Raw genomic sequence first — 16244 nt, forward strand, 5'->3', positions numbered from 1 at the left:
ACTTCTGGAAAACAGAAGAACTTGTACATGTGTGGATATCATTGGCCTACCACATGGTTGTGAATAGTCTTTTCCCACTGGCTGCGTAGCTGGAACTCTTTTTTGTTTGTTTGTTTTTGCATTTGAAACTAATTGAATTCAGTCTTCTTCTGAAGCCACATGCCTTGGAGAAGTGAGGCCTGGAGTATTAGTCTTTTTCATTAATCCTTTTTTTCAGTTATACAGTTACATGTTTGGGCAATAGAGTCATGAGTCTGGGAGTATGAACCCTGGGGACTGAAAAGTGCTAGGATTCCTGAGGAGCCAATACAGAGATACTAACCCTATAAGCCCCACAGCTTAGCTCAGCTTTTCCACTGCCTTCATTCCACCAACTTCAAATCCAAAGCCCCACCTAGCTAGTGTCTGGGGACCCTCACTCCTCAGGACTTTACTGCTGGGCTGGCTGCAGCTACCACATTCCTGGCAGGAATCCTGTGTCAGAGACTTCACTCTCTGTATCTACAACTGTAAAGGATGAATAAAAAGCTCAACTCCTCCCTTCCCAGACCCATTCCTCTAGACCACATGGCTTAAGCTGGGAATGGAGATATGGAGAAGGTTCTGAGGCCTTTCCACACTTCCACAGTTTCACCTGCAAAGAGTGAAGGAATCTTTCATCCTTAAAGAATACAAGAAAATCTCATGCCCAATTAAGTATTTTTAAAGGAAAGAAAAAAGTTCTTGCTCCAGTACTAATGGAAAAAGGCTGTTTATAACCATGTGGTAGGTCAACACAGAATGGCCACACATGGGCCACTTCTGACTCACAGAAGCAGGTCCCTAGTGTCTTCCACATGGGTGAGGCCCTTTGAGGTGATCTAAGTCTGTGTGATGCCTCTATTACACATAGATTTCTTTTATTCCCAGACACCATAAGCACTTTCTCTATGTCTGTGTCTATGTGTCTATGTCTAATACACTATGCATTTATTTCACTCCTTGTCATAGGAGCTACAGCAGGAGAAACCATAAGCTTTTAAAGAGAAGCAACCATGGGGAAACCATTAGTCTGGTTTTCAGCAAAGTCCTTCCAAGAATTATCATGTGCACAGGCCAAAACCTAAACTTGAGATGAGATGGCCATAACCAAATATCAGGTCATTAAAACATTATGTTGCCTTGGGTAAATGACTTTCTCACCACATCCTGTTTCCTTACCTGCTTTATGAGGAAAGTCTATTAAGTCATATCAAGAGTGCCTTTGAACTTTAACATTTTGAGATTCTAAGTTTCAAATGGGTTAGGTGTCAGGTATCTTTCGTTCTTATAATAGAGTTCCATGTGATTCCCAAGGAGGAAATTTTATATAATCTATGAAGAAAACATCAATTTTTTGAATACCATCTCTTTTATAATAGGGCCTGGCACACAGCAGGAGTTTAATAAATGCTCATTGACTCTTCACTGACTGACTTGCAAGGCTGGCTGGTAAGAGAAACTGAGGCAATGGCTCTAGCTCTGGAAATCTGACTCACTTCTGGGTAATTTCTTGATCAGAGAATGCTGATCTGGCCCAAGAGTTTTGTTCCTTTATTAGTACTCTGAGGAGGCCCTAGATCAAAGTATTATTAGAATTTTTAGATCTAGAAGGGACCTTAGAAATCACCTTTCGCCTCATTTTGTAGTTGAGTAACCAGAAAGGTCACATAATTTCGCCACTAGCAGGAACTGTTTTAAAGTGATTTCCGCAAGACTGGTCAATTAGAGCCAGAACTGAAATTAGAACCCGAGAATGCTGGTCCTGTTTGCTTTATCGGGTACCCTATGTAAACACCTGTCCTAAGGCTCTCATAGAGTAGAATTAGTATTCAGAACTTTATACTAGGGTTCCTCTTGTCTACTTTGGTGGAGGGATGACTTCATGCCAATGGGACAGGCTCACCAGGTGCTGGAGGGATTCCCAGAAAATGTTGCATAGGAGTGATCAGGTTTTTTGAATACCATCTCTTTTGCAAAACCTACAAACAGAAGATGTGGATATACATGGTACAGTAAGTGTCAGTTAGCTCAGGCTCAGAGCAAGCCACAGTTATGGAACATTTATAGTTAGAATAACATTATCTCCTGGACTCTGGTTTATAGAAAGAAACAAGAGGGAAAGTTACATCCATTGCTTGAGGGTTTTGTCTTAGATCTCAGAGACAGAGAAACTAAATAGATAAAGTATCAGTCAGCTAGCATTTTTTTAAGCATCTGTTGTGTTCCAAGAACTGTGTTAAGTACGGGGGATATGTAAAAAGGCTAAAAATAGTCTTCTCTCTTAAGGAACTCACGCTGTAATGGGGGAGAGAACGTGTAAACAATTATATACAAACAAGATACAGATGGGATAAATTGAAGGTTTGTTTTAGAGGTAAGTCACTAAGACTAAGGTGGACTGTAGAAAGTGTGCCTTTAATGGCGATTTGGAGGAAGGTAGGATGAAGAGGGAGAAAATTCTAGGCATGAGGAGAATTCAGTGAAAGTTCTGAGAGTTAAGTGAATAGAGTGTCATTTGTGGGGATGAGTAGGGATATCAGTGTCACACTGTATGTGGAGGGGAATCAGATAGAAAAAGATTGGAAATCTGGGAAGGGGCCAGTTTAGGAATGGCTTTTGACCAAACAATGGATTTCTTATTTGGTTCTGGAGGCCACTCCCTCCAGTGAAGGAGACCACTGAAATTTATGGATTATGATATTATGTGATATGGTTGGAACTGATCAATTTGACAGCTGAATGAAGGATGGACTGGAATGGGGAGAGACTTGAGGGAGGAAGACCAATCAGTAGGCTGTTGTAATAATATAGCCACAAGGTGATGAGGGATTGTATCAGGGCAGTGGCAGGGCTACTTTTCTGTTCAAGAAGTTTCTCTCTTAGGAGGGAGTAATTAGAAGCAAACACTTTAGGAGAGGGATAAGGTCAAAAGAGAGAATACAATAAATGGGAGGCAGGATACAATGGAGGGAAATATAGTTAGTCTTTCGCAACAAGACTATTATGGAAGTCTTTTGCAAAACTACACATACATAGCCTATGTTGAATTGCTTGCCTTCTCAGTGGGGATGGGTGGGGAGAGAGGAAGGGAGAGAAGTTGGAACTCAACATTTTAGGAACTAATGTTGAGAATTGTTTTTGCATGCAACTGGGAAATAAGAAATACAGGTAATGGGGTATAGAAATCTATCTTGCCCTACAAGAGAAGAGAGAAGATGGGGATAAAGGAAGGGAGGGGTATGATAGAAGGGAGGACAGATTGGGGGAGGGGGTAATAAGAATGCACTGTGTTTTGGGGTGGGGGAGGGGAGAGGTGGGGAGAAAATTTGGAACTCAAAATCTTCTGGAAATGAATGTTGAAAACTAAAAATAAATACATTTAAAATTAAATTAAAAAAGAAGTTTCTCCCTTGTTCTTAGGATAAAATGAAAGCTCTGTTTGATATTTAAGCTTTTGTCACCTGGCTCTAGCTTATTTTTCTAGGATGATTACACATTACTTCTCATGTTCTTAATTAATCAACAAACATTCGTTAACAGCACCTACTATGTGCAGGGCACTGGAGGTACCAAAATAGAGAATTAAACAACCCCTTTCAAAATAAGTATTGGACTAAGAGTTAGAAAACTTGGATCCAAAACCAATCACTATCACAAGCTTATGTTACTGTCATCTATACCTCACAGATGACTTGTTTCTTCATTAAAAATTATGACAATAATATTTGAACTATCTCATGATATTTTTGTGAGGAAAGTGTAAACCTAGAAATGCTCTCACATGAGTACAAATTGTTATTATCTTGAGACTTGCAGGAATCATTGAAATTGACTTAGGTCTTGAATTTTCCACATTTAAAATGTGGAGGACTCTGCTGCTCTTCTGCCTTTGTGGATCCCTAGGAATCCAGAGGATTGATCATGTTAAAACTTTGAGCTCCTGTGATTGGGAGGGGACAAGAAGAGGGCCTTCAGCCTATCTACCATGGGGAGATGGTAAAATGTTCAGTTTCTCAATCTTCCAGAGTTCAACCCATATTTTCTTGGTTTGCTAGAATGAAGTAAAATGGCAAAAAGGCATGGATCACGACAAAGTTTTTGGAGACATGGCAAATTGTCCAGTAAGAATTTGATGGACATCATTTTTACTACAAAAACTCTGAGATCTCTTAGTTTTGGGTCACTGACCAGTCACTCACCCTGCCTAATGTTGTTGATGGACTCTTCTCGGCGGTGAACTCCAACCTTGTCCCATTGCTCTGTGCTGTCCAGAAAGTGGGCACTGATGATTGCACGGGAAGTTGTAGACATGGTCTGCTCTGCACAGCCATTTGGGAGGACAATGTGTTGTGAGACATACTTGCCTTCAATGGTTTCCTCAATAATATCGGCTATGGGATTCCCTGTGAGACAGAGCCATTATGTTGTCAGTCATTTAGTTAATAATCTCTTGCTCAGCATCTACTATGTACTAGGCCCATATGGATGAAGTGTTTGCTGTATTATTCTAAATACAACATCAGAGCTAAGCACAACTAAGCTTGTGAAAATTGTGAACCAAATCCCACCCTGCACTCAAAAGTATCAGGATACTTTATGTTTCTGGCTTTCCAGAGTTAGAAAGGATGCTAAAATTCATCTTCAGGGGTTCTTAACTTTTTTTTAGGTCACAGACCCATTTGGGTGAAGCCTAAGGATCTCTTTCTCAGAATAATGTTTTTAAATAAATGAAAGAAAATACATACAGGTATAAAGGAAACAACATTATTGAAATAGTTATTGAAATATTAATAAAATGAGTTTGGGATCTCTTTTAGAAATCAGTAGTTTGTAACGAAAGTAAGTCTAATGATGATGTATTATTAAGCACTGAAATTTTTTGAAGCAAAATACAGTTCTTACCTTGTATAATGACTTGGGTCTCTGATTCAGTGCCTGGCACCATGTTTGCCAGATCTGCTGCTCTCACTACTATGTTCTGCTCATTATCTGAGGCATCAAAGCAAAAAATAATTTTTTTTTGTGGAAAGGCTCTAGAAATAGGCACCTTCTTCCTTGACAAAGGTGCAAAAGAATTATACATCTCAGGATAATTGTCAGACATTCATTAACATTCATGGTATTGATGACAGAGAGTGTAGACTAGAGACAGGAATGGAAGAGGCTAAGAAAAAGGATCACATGTTAAAGAATAAAGAGGGTACAAGGTAAAATAGAATTTCAAATGGGAGTTCCAAAAGGAGATCTGTGACTTCCTTGATGAAACTGAAATTTTCTTGATGAAAGCATTCACCATGGTTTTGGATCATGACATGTATTGAGTTGAGTTGCCACAGCTGAAAAAAAATTCTTCACTAAGTGGTCCATCAGAGCTGCCAGAGCTTGTGTCCTATCAGCCTAGCCTTTGAGAACTGAGGTCACTTCCACTGATGAAGTAAATCGTGTAGGAATTCATGAGGTCTCAGACTACTGGTCAAAAAACTTCCTAAAGCCTGTCTTAGAAGACAAGGATAGTTGTATAAATGTTTTAGAGAGGCAACCTGGAGTAATGAATGGATGGGTGCTAGATTTGGATTTAGGAAGGTCTAACTTCAAATCCTGCTTCTGACACTTAACTTCTTTGTACCTCTGTTTCCTCATCTAGAGACTAAGTGCCTACCTCAGGATTGTGTGAAGTTCTGATGAGACCCATACAAATGCAAAAAAACGTAAAAAAAATACAAAATATGCAAATGCAAAAATGAGTTATTATTGTCTTTTAAATAACCAACACTCAGTAAATATTTATAGTTTCATTGATTTGAGTCTGAGGCAGCAGTGATTGAGTGTGCTACCTCAGGTATGAACTGAGTAAGTAATGATAAAATTATTCTCTGATCAGGAAGGAGGCATAGATGAGTAGTAGAACCTGGTGAGTGGTAGGAAGATCAAGTTCACTAGAACTTGCTGCAATGGATATTCCTAATATGTGGTGTTTTTGCTAGCATATGCATGGAAATGAACACAATGATTAAAAACCTTAAACCCTTGGATGTCCCCTGCTCTTTGCTCCCACACACTCTTGACTGTCTTCTCTAGTTTTACCTCATTTGCTCTCTTTTCCTCCCTTGCAGGAATGGCTCCCAAATATGCTTTGTTATTTCAATAATTTCATATTACTTTTTTATAGTCCTTTAGAGTTTTCAAACCTATGAGATATTGAAAGACCCAAAGAGAACACTCCAGGAAGCTGGATAAATTCTCTAAAGAAGATCTATGGGAGATCATAGATGGGAAAAGCACAGGACAAGAAAGGGTAGATGGGTTGATATTTGCACCATGTATGGAATATGTATTTTGAAATTATGGATGTATCAAAGAACTATTGAAGGATATTTGTAATAATGGCTAATATTTATAGAGATTTGCAAAGTGTTTAACATATGTCATTTAATTTGATCCTCTCTACAACCCTGAGAGGTAGCTGCTATTTTAAAGATAAGGAAATGGAGGCTAGGAAAGGCTAAGTGACTTTCCTAGGATCACAAAGTTACTAAGCGTCTGAGGCAGGATTCAAAATCAGGTCTTCCTAATTCCAAGTCCAGTTCTCTATCCACTACACCACACAGTGGCGTATGTATGTATGCACTATCAATAACTAAATACTTATTAACCACCCACTATGTGCCAGACATTGTGCTAAGTGCTAATGCAATATCGGGATGAGGGGATTTGTGAAGAGTTGTAAGGATAACGATCTGTGAACTCCATATTCTCACCACACCTTCTCCCTTCTCAGCTGGATCCAAGAAAACATTCATCACAGTCTGCTTGACTCTAATTCCCTCAGGCTGAAAAAAGACAAAACCAGAAAATTCAAATTCAATTTAAACAAATGTACTATGCTAGGCACTGAAAATAATTAGATTTAAAAATGGAATACTCTCTGCCCTCAAGGATTTTACTGCATTTTCAAGGGAGAAGAAAAGAAAACCAAGTGTGTTTACAGGGTTCTCATAATGGTGTAGAGACCATGAGCAGCAGCATGGACAGGCCCACTATAGCCTTCCATTTACTGCAAACTGATACTTCTTTCCAGATTGCTACAGTACCTGATGTCAACAGATAAATCCTTCTTAGTCAGAGGGTGTCACAGGAGAAAAGGTCTGGTATTCTTCTCCCTCAATGGGATTACTATGAGAGGAAGGATTTTAGTTGGTGGTCTAGGGAACATTGAGTAGATGGTGGAATGAGATGAGTCTCAGTATCAATTCTTGCCCCAGGATAATTTGCATTCAAGAGATCAATGACTCCAGTTACCTTAATGGAGATAACCCTGACCTGAGATTGAAAAATAGTGATTACACCAGAAATATCATCGTTGATGTGGTTCTGACAAACATGATGATGTTCTTGCTTATTCCATTATGAACTTCCTCAAACACTGCCTATTTAGACTGCCTGGACCAGATCTCTAAAATCTGAGATGTGATCCTTCCAAAGGGTGGAGATGAAGGCTGAGATAGGTTTTCTTAATTTTTCTCCATATTTGGTCACCTAAGCATTTTATTTCTACTGGGAGCTCTTACATTATTGTCTTTTTGGGTGCCTTTCTATTGTTTTAAAAAAATCTGAAATATTTCTCCAGTTCTTCCTACACCATGGTTTATTTATCCCTGAGGAGAGTCCAGTTAGAGCTCTAAGGCTATTTAGATGGTGGAAGGTTCTCTATAGGGTATTTAGCAACTTACCACCCAGGGGTGGGATGTGATAGAAGTAATCACTATTAACTATAGGCTAGGTTAGTTTTCCCCCTAAAAAGTCAGTCAAGTCATAATTGAGACTTTCTTGGTTCAAGGGACTAAGGCTGAACCATCAATTAGGCTTCCTTGTCCTCGAAGGATAAACTCACCACAGGAGGAGATGATTGATCCTCAGGTTTGCTACATTTTGATAACTGGGGCACACCTTCGGGGTAAATATAGAGGCAGAGGGGAAATGCACCCAACAGAATCAATGCTGTATCCTTGCTAAATCTACCTTCTACACTACTGCTAAGTGAGCCTTTAGTTAAATGTTAGATGGACTCCGTGTGTCTCAGATTCTAAATTCACTGTCTGGCCCAGGACATGTTTAATAATACACCACTGAAATTTTCCAGAAAATGAAGTCAGTTTACAGTTTGCATATGCCACACTTTCCTCTTTTGAAAACTGGGCCAGTCATTTCCTTTCTTGAGTCATGCAAGTACCTTTCCTATTCTTTCGATCTGACCATGGCTCAGGAGTTAGATCTGCCAATTTTTTCAGTTATACTTAATTTGAGCCTGGTGACTTAAATGTATCAGGGACAGATAGGTGTTCCCTTATTTATTTAGGATTTCAATCTCCTATTAGCTATTACTGTTCTGCTTTTTCCAGCTCAAAGATTATTCTCTTTGGTAGAAAAACTAATGAGCTGAATAGCTTCACTTTTCCCTTTTACTTGTTATGTTCATACCATCTATCCTAAGCAACACCCTTCTATAAGTTAGTAGGTAGGTCTTATAAAATGGTCTGAGATTGTCCTTGGTCAAACAGCTAGAAATGCCAGAGACACGATTTGATAAACTCAAGACTTTTGAAATCCAAGTCTACAGCTCTTTTCACCATTCCACACTAATAGTTTAACCTCCCCTCCTCCATTTTGTTCTTCTTAGCATTTTTCCCCAACCTCAGCCTATCTGAAAGCTTTGGCAACTTTTTTTTTTTTTTTTTACTGCATATATGACCTTGGCACACTTTTTTATCCATCATCCATTATTTGTCCTTGCTTCCCTGTCTTCATATTTGAAGTTCATCTAAGTTCCTTGTGAATCCACATTTATCTCAGGAGGCACACTTCCTTTTCATTATCCCAATAATTTTCATTTTTTCAAAGTTTAATTCCCAAGAACTTCTCATCCCATTTACACTGGCTTCTCCTGTCATTTTCTGTATCCTTTTAATTTGCTTCCTTGAAATGTAGGGTGCATGTTGGATTATGATAAACTTTCCTTTCCTTATCTAGTATAAATTCTAAACTGGTCACTTCCTCCCAACCTTCCTAATATTTCTACTTTAGCAACTCTCTATTCCTTGTTGGTAAGAATTGAGCCCAGAATACAAGTCTGGGCTTCTATTTCATGGTTTCCTCTTCTTTGAAGGCTGAAATTAAGGCAAATCAAGAAACGGTTAGCTAATCTGATTTTGGAATAGAAAGAGTTCCACAAGAAGTGTGGAAAATTGCCATTTCCTGTCACTACTATCTCACTATTGAGCCAAACTTGTGCTCTACTTCCTGAAATCCTAATCTATTTCCCATTTCCATCCAGATGGTTTGTAGTAGACTTTGATGATAATATACTTATATTTCCACCTTAGTTAATTTTCACCCAAAGGCTCTTCTCTCTAACTTTCTGCATTTGTTAAGAGAATATATTTGTTTAATGCACAATGGTTCTTGATACACTAAACCACTTAATCCCCGTTTACCTATCCTTTCAAATACGGTATACCCTTTCAGATTTCAATTCAAGTTAAAAGTTTCATCTCATCAAATTTTAGTGATACCTGTTTGGTCAAATTTGCCTCCTTGACTTAGGAGTTCTAGTTCACATTATTTCATACTTCAGACTTGTGTATAGACATTGGAGATTCCATATTTTAGTGGGTCTCTTTTCTTTGATTCTGTGAACTTCTGCGATTCTTTTGTCTATATTATAGTTACTCCTTACCTATAGCTTAGAGGCTATACACAGGTACTTTTTTTTGTTTTCCTTCCTTTTTAGTCTAAAATACTTTGAATTACATGTGCAAGATGAGGAAAATTCAACTTTACCATCATTCATTAAATATACTCAATCCTAGGCCAAGAGCCCTTAATTCCTAGATTTTAAGTCATTTACTCCAGATTCTTTACCCCCTTCAGGAGACTGATTCTTACCAAGAAGAAGAAACTGGTTGCTGAAGTAGAACTAATGGGAATCTTAGGGGAAAGTGACCATTTTAGAATGAGAAGAGAATAAAACTTGCCAGACCTTGGAACGAAATGAATGACTAAATTTTTAATTTCAGGTCTTCTGTGCTCCATTATCACATTCTCAAATGAATCCTACCCTTAGTTGGCTTCCTTCTGGGGGCAATATGTATACCACCAAGGAAAGGGAAAAGGAAGGAAGAAGGAGGAAAATGTTGATCAAGGAATGTGTTTTACTGACAGCATCTGTTCTCTCGTGGAAGGAGGCTGGAACTCACCACAACCTTCAGTTTTTTCTTTATTCCATCTGCCACATAAGCACCCCAGACAGCTGCCTTCACTTCAATGTCATGCAATCCCAGCACCAAAGGGACAATGACTAATGGTACCACACGGGAGGAACTAGGCTCAATACTCAGGGTTTGTCGATATCGTCTGTTGGCAGTAGAGGAGCTACAGAATGCAGGGTTGTACAAAAGTTCCACACGGACCTGGAATATGACAAATACATAAGAGGTATGAGGAGAAGATGCCCAAAAGGCAAAGAGGGTGGTTGAGACATTGTGGTATGACCCCAGGTTGAAAGAAAGGAATCTTTGTTTAAACGAATTGCTGAGCTATTTCTCAGGAGTAGGTTTCCCCCAGGAAAATAATCTCACCAATTGATCCTAGGCAGTACTTATCCTTCCTACATGATCCTTAATGAGGTAGTAAGGTGTAAGAGGTAGAGTGGAGAGAAAACAAGATTAGTTATAGTATCACAAAATCTTAGCTCTGGAAGGGACCATAGATATTGCCTAAGCAAATCTCTTTATTTTACAGGTCAGGAAATTGAGACCCAGGGAAATTAAGGCATTTGTACAAAGTTATGTAGAGCTGGAATGGAATTTATGCCTTCTAATCAAACTTCTTCATTTTCCTTATGGGGAAACTGAGTCCCAGAGAAATGAAGTGATTTGTTCAAAGTCATACACAATTATTTAATGGTGGATTCAGCACTAGAACCTAGGAATCCTGACTCCTCATATAGTGAGTCAATGACTTGCCCATGCTCTGTATAATTCTCTGTATAATTAGCTTCCTGATATATATATATATGTATATATATACATATATACATATATATATATATGTGTGTGTGTGTGTGTATGTATATATATATCAGAATAGAGCATGATGAGGGGCAGATGCTAATCCCTGGGTACCCCAGTGAGGAAAGCATCCACAAAGCACATAGAATAGAGAAGAATAGGGTCAGATAGAGGTGGGAGACAGAGGAAAGAATAGCTGGAGGAAGGAATCTCACCCTAATAGGATGTCTTTTATTGTAGTTATATAGCACAGCTCGGATCTCCACCTGTTCATTACGAACCGCAGAATAAGGCAGCTTCAAGTCAATGAAAAAATCCTTCATCACAGTGATCTCATAAGGGGAAGCTACACAGATCCCTGCCAAGCAAGAGAATGAGTACCAGGAGCTTGTTTGCTCCATCATCCTTGGCCATACAGCATTAAACTGACACATCTTCACCTTCCAGCCATTCAGGATAGAGGCTCTAATAACTTATCCTTCCCCAGCTCAGCCTTTACCAGAACAATAAATTTCAGAGAAGACAGCCACTAGGTAAAGGAGACACACTTCTTTGAAATCCTCCTTGATATAAAATGAACTTGTGCCTTGAAAAGTAGGGAAGGACAATGGTCCTCAGAACCTACATAGAGCTTAGAATACAGAAGGTTTTTGGTTGAGTCTGATCTTCGGGAGTATTAAAGATCTGGTTTTAGCAAGAAAGGGAGGTAATTACATGGGACCTGACTAGAGTGGAAGCAGTGTGCAAAGGACACGTGTTTTCTGAGTTGTCTCTTTATTCCCTCTTTTTGTATTCTCTTTTCCTATAAGGCCAGAGAAGCAGGCAGAAATATTACTCTTCACTTTCCTTATAGACCCTTTCTAGGGGCCAGAAGAACAAATGCCAGCATCCAATATTCCACCCCTCTTCCTTTCCTTTTCTTCTTCTGTCTCTCGCCTTCACTCCTTCCCTTCATCTCTCATTTTCTTTCTCTTCCTCCCCTCTCTTATTTTTCTCACCAATTCTGTCTCTCTTTGTCTCTCTCTGTCTCTGTCTCTGTTTCCATCTCCGTCTGTCTCTTTCCCTGTGGTCTGTGTCTGTGTCTGTCTCTCATTGGGAAGTCTGAGTAACCTCATATGTCAGTAACGAATTTTCTAGGCCCTGGGAAGTTCACAAGACATCATGTCAGGGAGACAGAATCTAATTCTACTCTCCTTACAATATAGTATGTGGTCTTATACTCCCACCTCATGGAATCCCAACAATTCCACTTCCTTCATGCACTGTCCCTTACCTTTAGTCTTGGAGACACTGATAGCCAACACTTCCCAGGTGGTGATGGAGTCCTTCAGATATATAGGGATAGTTTTTGATGCAAGTCTGGGAAATGGAAAAAGATCAGGGCCTTCAGAGAAAGGAGGCTGAAGGAGTCCCAGTACACTACATATTGGTTCCTATATCATCTCTAACCACCCACTGAACGGTTCTTGAATCCAACATTGTTCTGAGTGCTATGGGGTATGGAATAGGGACGTAAAGGCAGTATTATGTGCTTGGAGTTGGGAGGGCCCTCTCAGAAGGGGAAGGAAGGGAAGATGTGCAGCCTCTTACTTGTCATTCTTCTTGGGGTTTATGGTCAACTCTTCCACACGCCAAAGCCAGCTCTCTGGAAAATGACTCCTGGAGACAATGTCTTCCTCAGGAAATATGTCATCCTCCCAATCATCTAGGACCCAGGACAGATCAAGATGAGCAAGTGAAATTCCAAACCTTCTACTGATGAACATGTCCCCTCTCTGTCTAACACTACCTCTACAAGTCCATTAACTCCTCTTCCTTCCTAGCACCACTGCCTACCCCTCTAACCCTACTGGTCCTTCTTTCTCTCCAGCCCCCAGGGCTCTGAAGGGACCTTAAGGAACATTTAGTGCAATCCATTCATTTTGGAGATGAATTTCAGAAAGGGACAGCGATTCTCCTAAAGTTTCACTCTAAGTTATAGGCAGAATTGGACAGGTCTCCTGGCATTTCCCTCCTAGTCCTGGGTTCATTTCACTAAACTTCTCTTTACTGAGACATCAGACCAAGGTACTTCTCCCCGCCCAGCTATATGCCCTGTCCAGGAAGTCTTTCTCTTCATCAGTTGTCAACCTTTGAGTCTGGGGCTAGGATCCCTAACGGTCTATTTGTTCAGTGCTGGACCTCTACACCACCACCTGTACATGCACCTTACCCTTTCTGCTTCACTGGTACATACTTCTGGCTAAAATGAGGTCATCTGGACGCTGGAGCTTGTCTCTCAGGTCCTGGATATGGTGGCAGCAGTTCAAGAAGGCTTCTTTGCATGCCTTACTCCCCTCCACAATATAGGAGATCCTCTTCTCACAGCTGTAGTCCATGGGGTTCCTGTGCATTCCATGCTCACAGCAGCGCCTCTGCTCCTGATCCTTGTATTTAGATACTGCCCAGGGCCAGACTCTTATGTTAACCCCTACTGGACATCAGACTCCATGCCCCAAATCTCTAGCACCACAATGCTCTGCTTTCTTTTGTCTGAGATCCGTCCCCTCATGGATTTCTTTTCCCCATGGCAGCATAGTTGGTCAGTCAACAGATATATTTTAAACATTTGTTTATGTGCGAGGCATAGTGCTAAATGCTAGGGATAGGAAGAGACACACAGACACAATCCTTGACAATATGGGGCTGGCATAAGCATAATTTTCCTACACTATTACAAACAGCCCTTTGTGAAATAACTGAGGCCAATCAACTATTGAGTAACCCCAAAATGGCTTCAAAACTCTAGGAGTTGTCAATCCTCAGAATGAAGGGAAAGCAAGTGGTACATAGTACATGACAAATCGATGCTTGTTGCCTGCCTGCCTGACTGGGCAGAGATAAACCTGAATTGTCTTCCCTGACCCACTGCCTCCAGGTACTAGGACCTTTGGGAGACAGACAGCTCTAAACCCAGTCCAAATCTAATCCCTCAATCTATACAATCTCTTCTCTCCCTTCCCCTCTATTTCCCACCCAGTCCTTCCACCTTGAGAGGCTTTTCCTTCCATGAGTTGTAAGGATCTTTGACGGCGATGTTTTTCTGATGGTTCGCATGCCAGTTCTAAATAGAAAAACACATCCAAGAACTATGTTTCTCTCATGTTCCTGGAAATCTTGTTCCAGAGAAACGAAACAAATATTAATTGCTTAAGCTCTTCAGAGAAGGGAAATTTTGCACTGTTGAGAGCAGTCAGAAAAGTTTAAGGACTTAACCAGGGCCTTGAGAGAACAATCATCATCTTAACCTTGCCACTGATCAACTTGGTCACAACCCCTATAGACCTTGGTTTCCTTGTGTATAAAATGAACTAAATTGCTTTTCTTTAAATATTCATAGGTTCATACATTTAGAATGGGAAGGGATCTTAGTGACCACCAAATCCAACTCTTTCATTTCTACAAATTAGGACATCAAGGTCTAGGCTGATTAAGCAACTTGCTCAAGTAAGCATCTTAGGTGGTATTTTATATTTGTCTTAGTATATTTTCCTTTTTTCTTTATATTCTGTATATATATATAATATATATATTCTTCATTTTTATATTGTATGTGTCTATCACTCTATTTTTCTTTGTTCTATTCTACTCTGCACTTACTCCTTAGATACCCCTCTGACCCTTTCTCCTTCCTATTTCCCAAGAAAACCATCTTTCAGGATTTCTCTCCTTGGAATTTTTACTTAGATGTAAGTCTTTCAATTTCTTCTTTCTCAGAAATTGCACTCTCCAGGGTGCTAAAGAGTTAGCTTCTCTTTCACATTGCTGTTGTTTTTCAGTTATTCAGTCATGTCTGAGTCTCCAAGACCCCATTTGGGGTTATCTTGGCAAAACCACTGGAGTGGTTTGCCATTTCCTTCTACAGTTCATTTTACAGATGAAGAAACAGCATGAAATGACTTGCCCAGGTTCATACGGCTAGTAAGTGTCTGAGGCCAAATTTGAACTCAGGTTTTCCTGACTTTAGGACAGGCACTCTATGCACTATGCCACCTAGCTGCCCTTATCTTTTATATATCCTCCTGAAAACAACATCATTACAGATGTCTTCAGATAGGCTGTTTATAAGGATCATCCCATTACTTGCTCAGCCAGAAAAAGACTCTTGGTCTAATCCTGAACCATATCCCTGACACCCACCTGTCTTCAGAGGAGTTTCTGTTCCCATAGTTGTCTTCAGGCTCAACCCTGCATCTGTAAACACTTTAACGGCATTTTCACCACCACCTGGGCTACAGCCCAGGTCTCCTTCCTCTATAGTGTTCCAGACCTGAGGAAAACACACACACACACACACACACACACACACACACACACACACACCATTATGGGGTAGTTGAGGATAGCAAATCTTTCTCATAGATATATAAATCCTCAAGTATCTCAAAGACCTAAGAGAGCTGCATTCCATGGATCTGCTTGTGAAAAGGGCCTTGCTTTGATGACAACAGAAAAAGACAGATATTCAATCCAGTTATCCAAGAGAATTCTGGCTTGTGGGCTTAGTGCTTGACAGGACACAGTGAAGCACACACTAAAGCCAAAATAGGAAAGATAGCCCTCAGCCTGACATACAGTAGGATCTTAACATTTGTTGATTGATTGGTGGTCATTCTATAATTTATGGTTACTACATTCCACTGGATATAGGAATTACATTAGATGAGAGGAGATGACTGGAAACAAAACTGGACAAGAGGGCATGTCATGGACAGACCCATGTCATCTCCTCCTTTAAAAAAGTCTACTTTTTGTGGCTTAGTTGCTGTGACCTCTTATGGAGCTCTGGCCATGAGCTGCGGTGATCACAAGTCTTCAGAGGTCAGAGGCCAAAATTTAGGCTCATGAAGGTCTCTATCCCATAAAATCATTCCAGCCCTTTTTAGATTTAAAGTTTCCCTGGGATGAATTCATGAAACTGGGGGAAAGAATCATCCTTCCCTGGTAAGACATAAGCATCACTTTCAGAATGAGGTTGGAACTAGTTAGGTTTATCACTCTAAGGGATGATGGGCAATGGCAAAGAATTATTCTTACCATTACCTTGGGAAGATAGCTCTAAAGCTGAAAGGGAATTTGTAAGTCATTTGGTTTAAATCCATAGTTTCAGAGAAAATT

General features: G+C 40.0%; 1 protein-coding gene across 3 annotated transcripts in view; it reads right to left on the minus strand.

Moving 5' to 3' along the window:
• The window catches only part of LOC140521617 (venom factor-like), a 74999-nt gene that overhangs the window by 30781 nt on the left and 27974 nt on the right, over window positions 1–16244 (minus strand). For all 3 annotated transcript variants that reach the window (XM_072636855.1, XM_072636854.1, XM_072636856.1), the window contains 11 exons: window positions 15267–15396; window positions 14116–14190; window positions 13324–13527; window positions 12678–12792; window positions 12361–12446; window positions 11303–11445; window positions 10275–10487; window positions 6785–6851; window positions 4924–5010; window positions 4221–4424; window positions 1925–2000 (listed from right to left, as the gene is read on the minus strand). In XM_072636855.1, coding sequence (XP_072492956.1) covers window positions 1925–2000; window positions 4221–4424; window positions 4924–5010; window positions 6785–6851; window positions 10275–10487; window positions 11303–11445; window positions 12361–12446; window positions 12678–12792; window positions 13324–13527; window positions 14116–14190; window positions 15267–15396 — 1400 coding nt within the window. The remainder of the gene's footprint in view (window positions 1–1924; window positions 2001–4220; window positions 4425–4923; window positions 5011–6784; window positions 6852–10274; window positions 10488–11302; window positions 11446–12360; window positions 12447–12677; window positions 12793–13323; window positions 13528–14115; window positions 14191–15266; window positions 15397–16244) is intronic.

Source organism: Notamacropus eugenii, chromosome 1 (genome assembly GCF_028372415.1).
Source record: "Notamacropus eugenii isolate mMacEug1 chromosome 1, mMacEug1.pri_v2, whole genome shotgun sequence".
Classification (NCBI taxonomy): Eukaryota; Metazoa; Chordata; class Mammalia; order Diprotodontia; family Macropodidae; genus Notamacropus; species Notamacropus eugenii.